The 10,625-nt window shown below is 51.6% G+C and overlaps 1 protein-coding gene across 1 annotated transcript in view; it reads left to right on the plus strand.

Moving 5' to 3' along the window:
* The window catches only part of TRIM9 (tripartite motif containing 9), a gene marked incomplete at both ends in the record, with an annotated part of 27,730 nt that overhangs the window by 3,447 nt on the left and 13,658 nt on the right, over positions 1-10,625 (plus strand). The window contains 3 exons of the mRNA XM_009874807.1: positions 6,572-6,682; positions 7,449-7,602; positions 9,801-9,958. Coding sequence (XP_009873109.1) covers positions 6,572-6,682; positions 7,449-7,602; positions 9,801-9,958 — 423 coding nt within the window. The remainder of the gene's footprint in view (positions 1-6,571; positions 6,683-7,448; positions 7,603-9,800; positions 9,959-10,625) is intronic.

A 10,625-nucleotide genomic window follows, 5' to 3' on the forward strand; every position in this document is an offset into this window, starting at 1 on the left:
CAGTAAAGACATTTTTCCTAATATCTCATCTAAACTTCCCCTGGTGCAACTTGAGGCCATTTCCTCATGTCTTATCATTAGTAACTTGGGAGAAGAGACCAACACCCATCTCACTACAGCCTCCTTTCAGGTAGATGTAGAGAGCGATGAGAACTCCCCTCAGCCACCTCTTCTCCAGGCTGAACAACCCCAGTTCCTTCAGCTGCTCTTCATAACACATGTTCTCTAGACCCCTCCAGCTTCGTTGCTCTTCTCTGGACGCGTTCCAGCACTTCAATGTCTTTTTTATACTGTGGCAATAGCTTCACTCCTTCCCACAGGAGACCAGCCCAGAGCATCCTGGCCTGGCCTGCATGTCCACTTGATGCTGCTGTGTCCCCAGATCATCTCAGCTGAGATGAGCAGATAGAATGACCGCTCTGCCACCCAAGAGCCCTTTCAGATCCACACTCTTTATTCCAGCAGCCAGGATGGAGCCTCAGCACCCTGCCTGCAGCCTGTCTCTCTGTGGGCTGCCCCTCCTGCCTGCTGGGAGGTTGGCCATCATGGTTGGCTGTCACGGCACAGTGTGGAGGAGAGGCACGAAGGGACCGAGCTTGACGGCTGGCACGGTGCCACAGGAGCGTTTCACCGGAGAGCCCAAGTTCCCATTCCCATGCGGCGCCCGGAGTTCGGCTTGGCTTTACGACTGACCTACTTTGACTTGACACATATTTCCTGGAGGCAGGCACAGATCCAGGTTTGCCTGTGGGCCAACACTGATTACTCCAGTGCAGGGAGAGGTTTGAGAGGGAACGGAGGGACATTTTCCTGCCTTTCTACAGCATCCATTTATGCTTGGATTCACATTAAGAACCCAGGCTTTAAAAAAAACCAAACATCTGGAGGACCACTGGGCTCAAGTGGTTTTCAAAGGACCAGTGTGGTCTTTGCCAAGGGAAGATGCCTTTTGCATGGGCCAGTTTGAGCAGGGGACATAAAGGCTTCTCTGCAGTGTTGCCCCAGAAAGAAATCTCTCCTTACTCCGCAGCACACACGGATTGAGCTCTACCTGCAGCTCCTTTAAGCTCCTAGCAACGTGGTAGACTGTTCAGGCCTTCTTCTGGCCTTCAAGTCGTTGTCTTTGCTCTGTAATTTCTCCATGAAGGTTTGGCTGCAGAACCCTTGCAGGCAAACAGCAGTTGTCAACATTTGCCAGGGGAGCTGATTATATAGGAAATGCTCATCAAGGGCTCCTGTCCATAGCACTGGATCTCCGGAGATGAAGTGCTGGCCTGTGACCCTTCTTTAGGAGTTACAGTCAGGATTTTGCAGGAAGCCCAAGGGAATTTGGTGTCCCTCATTGGATTAGATCACTTGATATCAGGACTGATGTGGAAGGATGAGAAACAGGACAGCAGCACAGGTTTGGTTTCCTGTACCATGCTATTTTTGTGTGGAAACACTAGACAGGACACACAGCTCAGATAAGCTAATCAGGAGGATGCAGATAACAGATCACTACTTTCTCTTACAAATCTGTCCACACTCTGAACTCTTTTCCCCCTGCCATGATGTCGGAGCACCTCGGGAGGGGCATCAGTGCCAGGAGCTGGGTGCTGAGGACGAGGAGCTCTGCAGAGCTGTGAGCAGGCTCCCTGAATGCCTCTGGTTTTCTGATGTCCCTCAAGCTTTTCACTTGTTCTGCTGAAGAGCTGGATCAAGCTTGCCCCCACAGCATCTGTCCACGTGCCGTGTTCTCCAGTGGCTCTGCAGACCAGGTCTCCGTATCGCGCCTTCCCACGCTCATCGGTGGATCAAGCAGGGCTGAGAAGGGGCTGTGCAAGCCTCCTGCTGCCGGCATCACGCGGGGTGGTGAATGCAGCAGCTCTGCTTTTCCTGGCTCCAGGCTGAGCCTCCTCTCCCGATATCAAGAGGCAAGTCACCATGGAAACATCCACCTGGAAATGCTCTGCTTGGAGGACGCGTGACGGTGGGATTCAGTGCAATTGAGCCGTTGGGATTTGACCCAGGGATTTTTCCATCCAGGGTTTTTCCATCTGCAGCACATAACATCACCCTCCACCCCCACAACCATGCAGGTGACTGTGCCTTGGCCACCCTAGGTGTGCCCCTACCTGAGGTGAGGAGGCTCCATGTCCTCCATGGGATATCCCTGGCAGGATTCATCCCAGGCACTGAGTTGCTGAGGTTCAGGTGAGGCTGAGTGCCTTGAAAACCGGTTGTCTAGCCAGGTACTAAAAAAAGGAGAAGGTGAGGGAGATGTTAAAGTAGAGAAAAGTGACGATGTCGTTGCCTTCTAGGAGCTGTATTAAAATGTAAATTATAGTTAATGTCATCTTACGGGAAAGAAAAGCCCTTGAAATAAATTTCCTATTTTAAGGTAGCAGTGAAGTGCTGTGAGTGCACAGCAAAAGTCCTTTTTATAGGCTGTAATTAGCAGCCAGGTTGTGGCTGTTGCCACTTTTGGCACCTAAAGGGAAAAAAAGCCTTTGATAATAACGACCACAAATTAAATGTGTGGAGCTTTCCAAATCCGCTCGGCAGCTGGGCCATTGGCCCTTTCCTAGGAGATGCCACCGTTCAGCGAGATGTCTCACCCATGTAGTTTCAGGAGAGGTTTGTAACCTGCCTGCCTCTGTGCAGAATTCACGGCAGCCTGGTTTTCCTGGCAATCTGGTGAGTTCTGCACGCTTTCTGAGGCCTCCTGCATCTTGCCCCTCAGCCCAACACAGCCTCATTTGCTTGCACAAACTTCCAAATTTTGCTCTCAGCTCTCTTCATCAAAACACTCTTCATAATCATAATCATAATCATAGGATGGCCTAAGCTGGAAGGGACCTTAGAGATCATTTTAATCCAGCCTCCCTGTCACCAGGGACGCCACATCTCGACTAGATCAGGCAACACGTGGGGACACTGGGGTCACAGGGAGCTGACGTATCCCAGGGAGTGGAAATACCTGATGTGTGAGGAAAACCACAGGATGCTTAAGGCCATGTGGAAAACTTGTGGGCTTCACTGACCCAACTGAGTTTAGACCATCCCTTCAAAGGTGTGGGAGATGTTTACATCTTATTTTCAAAACCTTTCATTTCCCTAATCAAAGCGATTCATGAAGTCTCGCCGTTCCTGTCTGTGTCCGATTTCTCTCGTTGAGCACAGCAGCTGTAAAGCACAAAACCCCACTAGATTGCGACCGAAAATCCCTCGTCTGGCGAGGGGAATATGGATTTCCACTGCTGGCTTGCCTGCTGTGCAGATGCAGTGATTAAACCACTGCTTCATGCTCTAGTTTTCCAGCTGAATGGGTGTTGGAGCTCCGAAGGGGATCACAGAGTTACAGAAGGGCAGGATTGCTGGAGCTAAAGGTGCAGCTGCTGCTTTGGGTGCAGTTTCTCAGCACATTAGCAGGCTGCCCTGGGCTGCCTCTCTTTGGATTTTGAATGTCTCCAAGGCTGGAGGCTCCACAGCCTCTCTGTTCTGGTCTTTGACTACTTTTGTGGGGGAAAAATAAGTTTTTACTTAATGTTTAAATGGAATTTCTCATATCTTGGTATGTCCACTTGCATAAAGATTTACATAGCCTCAGTGGCAGCCTGCAGCAAGCACTTCCACTGCCAACCAGACCTTGATTAGCAGGGATAATCTGCCAAGAAGCTCAGTAATTACTCAGCCTGGAGCTGCCCGGTGCTGCCCTCACCTCACCCGGCTGCTGGGGAGCGTGCAGGGGAGAGGGGCAAAACCAGGGCTGGCATCTCCCTGCCCCAGCTCCCTCCTCGCGTTCTGGGCCAGCAAACCTCACAATTCTCACACCGGCACCAGATGGAAGATGCTTCACCTGGCCTCTTGGCCACGTGGGCGTCAGGGGAGCCAGCTGCCTGTCCCAGGCTCTTGTGGGACACTGTGCCTTGTCCTAGTCCAGAAAATGCTGTTTCTTGGAGGCTCGTGTCTGGCCGGCAGTAGCAGATGGCAGTTCTGCTGGTAATACTTGGAAAGCATCAACTCAGGCAGGGAGAGGCTCACAAATTCATTATCCTGGGCAAACCAGACAGAGATTTAAGCTGCAAAGAAAATAAGGTTGTTTTACCAATCCCAGCTTTGCCGTCTTCCTGGCGGCGTGTGCATTTCCCCGGAGACAGGTCTCACGTGAAAGAAGGAGGCAGCTTCTCTGGGCGTTCAGATGAGGGATTCCCCACTTGTCCATCTGCAGCCCGGCAGGCAGGGAATGCAAAGTTTTCCCCTGGCTCGGTCAGTGCAGTCAGGAGATGCTCTTACAGAAAATTTAGAGCCCTCAGGCTGGGTTTGTCTCAAACTCAGTGTCACACCTTGGTCTGCAGCCAAGACCCAACATCCACACGGCCAACGACTCCCGCAAGAGCAGAACAACACCCCAACACCTTCTTTCAAGGCAGAAGAGATCAAATGAAGGCAAGGGGCTGCTTTGTGTTGCACAGCAGGGGCTGCAGGTTCCTGCAAGGCTTTTCACCCCTGCCACATCTTCTGGATCTCACCCCAAAGGACTGACCATCCCCACTGAGAAAAGAAGTCCAGGGGCTTGCCCACACTTTCAGAAAAGGTCGATGTAGGAGTCCAGTCCTCCAGGACTGGCTGGTGCCTCAGCTCCATCCTGGCAGAGCCATCCCAGTGCACTCGAATGTTAGAAACTAGCACTGAGCGAACTCTTCCCTCTAATGCCAACATTTGAGGCCAAACCCAGTGTGTGCCCATCCTGCTGCTCCCTCGCCCCGTTCCAGCATCTCTGCAAGCTTCCGTACACACGTATTGGTCCAGAGGAGCAATATGGGAGCTCCCCCTGCTGCCTCCTCCACCCTGCACACAGAGTGCACTGGCTCCCAGCACCCTCCCCAACGCCCAGGCTTCCTTTTTATTTTAATAATGTGGGAGCCACTGTTAGAAAACCACAACAGCTCCTCTCAATGGTCACCCCAAAAGGTCAGTGTATGATATCGGAAGTGTTACGGAGAAACTAGTCAGCTTAACTTCTGCTGATGGTTTCCCTCTGCCACAGGCTGGGGAACATCAGACTGGAATTTACTAAAGGCAACAATAAGGGGCTGCTTCCTAAAAATTAGGAGCCTACTAGGAAGGTGCTTCATGAAATTTCACAGGAGATACCTTGTCCCAAGCTGCAACACCGGTAATTCTTCCTGTTAGGTGATTAAGTAGAGGTGATTAAATTATAATTAAACAACACATGATGTGATTGCTGGTTCATTCACCGCGGGAGGCTTCATTTCACGTCCCCATCCCTCAGGCCATAGGGATGCTCACAGGAGAAAGTGCTCCTCAGCCCGGGCTGGTCATTCAAGCCCCCTGTGCCTGTGGAGTGGTGGGCACACAGCGCTGGGATTCACTGACTGTGGTTTTGAGCACACAACTGTGCTTTCAGAAATGTTAATCACCGCTTATTGCAGCTCTTTCCATGACACAGCAGCTGCAGATGCTGATGTGAGGCTCATCTTTACTGTCTGCAGCATCCTGACTAGCTATGGTCTCCAGAGCTGCCTGGCTTTGTTCGGTCCCAGTGGAGACGTTTACACAGCTTTAAAGCTCTTCAAGAAAAAGTAATATTTTTTTTTCATTATCAGCCATGAGCACATTCCTTTAACATGTAAAATCTCTCTTCCCGAGCCTCCCTGCCAATCTCCTGTGACAGAAATCCCACTGACGCCGGCTGCACACCTGCACCGGCTTCTTCTGCGGACATTCAGCGTGAGGGACCAGCCAACCTTCAAATACATCTTCGTGGTATCAGAGCCTGAACACCGTCCTCCCCATTGTGTTTCAGGGAAGGTCAGCAGAGCCTGAAGGCTCCAGCCACACCACATGCTTGCTTGTCCTTCTCTGCTGGGGTACTAAAACACATTCTCCTGGGGGAACCATCCAGGAGTGCAAGAAAACATGCTTTAGTAGGCAGCCCAGGCAGAGCTTCGTGTACTGTAGGGAGCCCCGAGCAGGATTTAGGATTTGTCTCCTCTCCCTGGCACACCTCTCTGTCTGAGCTCCTCCCCAGACTCCTGCTGCAGCCTGTGAAGAAAATGAGGCAATTCTGCAGCAGGGTCTCCCATGAGCATCTCAAACAGATCGTTAGTCAGAGGTGAAGCTGGGGGAGACGATGCGTTCATTCCTCTTGGAAATGCTAAAATACCAGGCTCGCTCCTCACCCAGAGTGTGTTTGGGTGCAGCTTCCCCTGCCCGACGGAAGCTGCCGCAGCAGCGGCTGTGTGCCTGTGGAGGTAGATTTTTGCTTTGCATGGGTTTCATAAGCTGTCACTTGGAAGCTGTCGTACAGACAGAGCATGGAACTGCCCTACTGCTTGGAACAATTATGTGAGTTAATGATTTTGAGGTTGCTGTTGTTTTCCAGGTTTTCAAGGATCTGGAATTTGGTGTAGGAGTCCTGGCTGGTGCTGCTGTTTTTCATTCCCTTGAGTCTTTTCCTCCCTTCACATTGCCCTGACCCTGCACCCACGCGGCACAGAAGCCCGTTTGTTCCCTCATCTCCCAGAACTCTCTGAGCCACAGTGCTCTCCTCATCCTATTGCAGGTGGTGCGAGACCAGATTTCTCACTGCACAGTCAAGCTGCGCCAGACCACGGGCCTGATGGAGTACTGCTTGGAGGTCATCAAGGAGAACGACCCCAGCGGCTTCCTGCAGGTTGGTGGTGGGGAACTGGTCACGCCTGGGCTGCAAGGGGAGCAGGAAAGGCATTGCACAGCCAGAGGACCTGGGGTAATGCAGCAGAGTCAAGGGAGTTACACCAAGGATCGATGTCTCCAGCTTTTCCAGCCATAAAATCAAAGGCTAGCCTCTTATCACCTCCAGGTTCGCAGCAGGACAGAAGCAGAACCGGGCCAGGGACATTTCTTCACCATGCGAGCAATTAGGCATTGGAATAGTCTTCCAAGGAAAATAATGGATTCCTCAACTTTAGACAGTTTGAAGGCTCAGCTTGACAGGGTGCTGGGCCATTTCATTTAAACTGTATTTTCTACCTTAAAGGGTTGGACTAGATGATCCTTGAGGATCATCCAACCTGATATTCTATGGTTCTTAGTCTGACCAGAGGAACACAGGGTTGCAGCAGACAGTGCCGTGTCTCTGGAGCAGTGATGGCAACGTGCTGTCTCGTGGCTCTCCAGTGAGAGATGGACATAGAGCACTTGAGAACTGTGTCCCACCCTTCATTCCTGGGCTGGTCCCTTTGGTCCTAGACCCTGCCTTTAAAATAATCCCCGAAGCTCTTGTGGCCCCCCGGCCAATCTGAGCCTGCGGCAAAGGGCAATGCTAGAAACCACCTATGATGTCCCAGCTTTTGGCAGTCAGAGGCAGAAGTGGCAGCCTGGGAGGCCCAGGGAAGGAGGAGAGCAGGGAAGGAACAAGGCACAGCCCTTGGTAGCTGAGGACTGCTCCTTGCCCCCAGATCTCCGACGCTCTCATCAGGAGAGTGCACTTAACCGAAGACCAGTGGGGAAAAGGGACGCTCACACCCCGGATGACCACAGACTTCGACCTGAACCTTGACAACGCCCCTCTGCTGCAGTCTATCCATCAGCTCGACTTTGTGCAGATGAAAGGTAAGAATATTTCCAGCACATTTCAAAAGCCCATCTCTGCTCATGCCAAGTGCTCCCATGCAACCCATCACGGGAAAGGGGCAGGAGAGGAGAGTTTCTCACCTTCTCCCAGCAAGACTGAAAACAGTAGACTCAGAATTATTCTTGCCTCCGTGGATTTTGCACCCATGGGCCAGCCATCTGCCTCCTTCTCTCAGATCCCTGGCTAGCTGTGTGCCAGAACAAGGTGCCAGGAGCCTGGTTTTGCCTGGCAGTGCACCAGAAAGCACTCTGCAGATTGGGACCAGGGTCTCGGGAGTGGCACAAGGCACTTCCTAAACCTCTGCTCACACACACACACTTCCTCAGTGCTGAGCAGCAGCTGGGCTGGCGAGCTCACTGGCCGCCATGGTGTCCCTCCAAACACAAAGGCACAAAGAGCCGAGCCATGTAGCTCAGCGGTCTTTCCTCCCTCCCCTCTTCTCCCCTTTGCTTTAGACCTTCACCTCAGTTTTCATTTCCATTCCCTCTGTGCTCGCCCTGCCATACCACGGAGAGCTGCTTCATTTGCATCGCTTTGTGGGAAGTGGAGAACCTGCTGCAGCCTGTGAGCAATCTGTGACTTGGCAAGCCCAGGGAAGCTGACAGAAGATGCAAACAGGCTGTGCAGGGAAGCTCAGGAGGACATCAAACGTAGACCTGTACCTTCAGCTGGTGCAAATGAGCTGCCTGGAGGAAAGGCCACCAGCCACAGGTCTGGCATGGCTCTTCCTTGCCATCACAGCTGGATTTCCAGACTCAGTAACAGTTTTTGGGAGCCAAAACGCAGAGAGGGATGGATTTTGCTTACACACCAGTTGTGGAGACGTCAGCGTTTTCCTGCCCTCCTTTCAATTTAGCCCAGAGGGTTATTTTTAATTTGCTCTTAATAGAGCAAATCTGCTGCTAGTTTAACTGCCTGCCCTTCTTTGTGGAAGCAGAGTAGAGCTGACAGAGGCTGTTCTTTTTTCACTCTCAGTGTGGAAATAAGTTTTTGCATTTGACTTTCCAGAAGGTTGGATTTGGATCCCAAAGATGTGTAGAAGTACCAGGGGAGGCAGGGCAACACCAGAGGTCTTGAAAAAACAGCAGGGGTGAACAGCCTCATCTAGGTGATCCTGCTTTGGCCAGGGGGTTGGAGTAGGTGATCTTTCGAGGTCCCTTCCAACTCCTAACAATCTGTGATTCTGTGTGAATAAATACAGGACATCCCACATCCATTGCTGTATTAGCTCTAGTGTGAGTGCTTTCTCCACTTCCTTTCTCTAGGCCCTCAGCCTGATGGTTCCGAGGATCTGACCCAGGAGGTGGAGTAGTTGAAGAGGGAAGTGGTGAATAGTGAACCTTTGCCAGCAAGCCTGTATTTTTTTTCCCAGGCATCTGTGGCTCCTCCACACCTTGTCTGGATTCTCCATGTCTTTTTTTGCTCTTTTTTTGCTGGATCTTGTCAGGCTTTGAGCGGTGAGGATGAGGACGGAGGACGAGCAGCTCGGCTGAAAGGAGGTTTGGGGAGGTTGTCCCTGGCGAGCGGATGGAATGTGGGAGTGGACGTCCCCTTTCCAGCTTTTCAGAGCAGAAGCAGGTGCCCAAATCCAGCAGTCTGAACAGAAAAAAAAACGCTGACATCACCAAGTCTCGCAGTTTGTGTGGTTGCATCTGGTTTTAAGATGGTCTCAGCCATGGCAAAAAAGATCAGATGCTCCCTGTTCTGCAGGTTCCAAGGCTCGTCTCTGCTCCGGCACTGCTTGTTTTGTTGCAGTGAATTCATCTGATGGAAAACCAGAGCAGCCCTTGCTGCTGGGCTGTAGATAAGGCCAGGCCCTTGGCTGCAGCCAACTCTGCAGAGCGTGTGGGAGGGTGTCCCAAGTTTGGGACCGGCTGCGAAGAGCCCAGGTATATTGTTGCATTGCCATACTTCCCCAAAATACATCAGAAAACAAGAATAAAGCAGAAAGGCTCTGGGAAATCTGCGCTTCACCAGGCTGTAGAGCGAAGGAATTTGGCAGAGGTTGTTTGGAGGACCAGCCTTTCTGCTTCCTTCCACCTCACCCCTGCGAGCCCACAGTTACATCCCTTGTGCATCCCTCCATGCTCCAGCTGAGACGTGTGTGCTCTCCCCACTCCTGCCCGGCTCCTCCTCTGTGGTGCTAGCAGCCAGGGTTACACTAATTTGTGTTTAGTTTCCTCCCCAGTGCCGGCGCCCCCGATCCTGCAGCTGGAGGAGTGTTGCACCCACAACAACAGTGCCACCCTCTCCTGGAAGCAGCCCCCCTTGTCGACGGTGCAGGTGGAAGGTTATATCCTGGAGCTCGATGATGGCAATGGCGGCCAGTTCAGGGTAGGTGCCTGAAGCCCGTCCCAATGGCAACTTGTTGCTCCTGGTTCCCATGTTGCTCTGCCATGAAGCACACAAAGAGTTCCCCAGATTTTTTCCAAGTCCCCTCCTTCCCTGGAAACCTGAGACTCGCTGCTGGGGTGCCCAGGGAAGCCGATGGTGCAGACAAGCTGCAGGCTTTTTCAGAGGGCAACGTTATTTGAGTGGGTGGAAATAGCTTTCCAATGACCAATATGACTTACAAACTCAAAAGAATATATTTGAAACTTCATCTTTTTAGGTTGCTAAATATTTCATGCAAGGTATGCTAATTGTCATGAAAGACTCATGGTTTGCCAGCTGACAGCAAGCAGAGGTGTTTAAGGCCTGAGGGCTTTTAAATTGCTGTAATTACACAATTAAAATATGATTTTTCTCTGATCCGACATGCTGATAATTATCCTGGTGTGTTCACATCCACTGAGAGCACACGCAGGGACCAGCCCATTGTGTTTTTTGAATTCATCCACGAGAAACTCAGGCAGGCAGGAGACAGAGCAGAGTTGGGGCAGAAGAGAGGTGATACAGGTAGGATTTAGAGAAAGAAAGGAGCAGGAGGCTGGGTGTGAGGAGACCAAGGCCACCCCAACAAGGTGGGAAGGGGCTTAAATATGTGCAGTATTACTGCTGC

Source organism: Apaloderma vittatum, unplaced genomic scaffold (assembly GCF_000703405.1).
Source record: "Apaloderma vittatum isolate BGI_N311 unplaced genomic scaffold, ASM70340v1 scaffold18978, whole genome shotgun sequence".
NCBI classification, from domain to species: Eukaryota; Metazoa; Chordata; class Aves; order Trogoniformes; family Trogonidae; genus Apaloderma; species Apaloderma vittatum.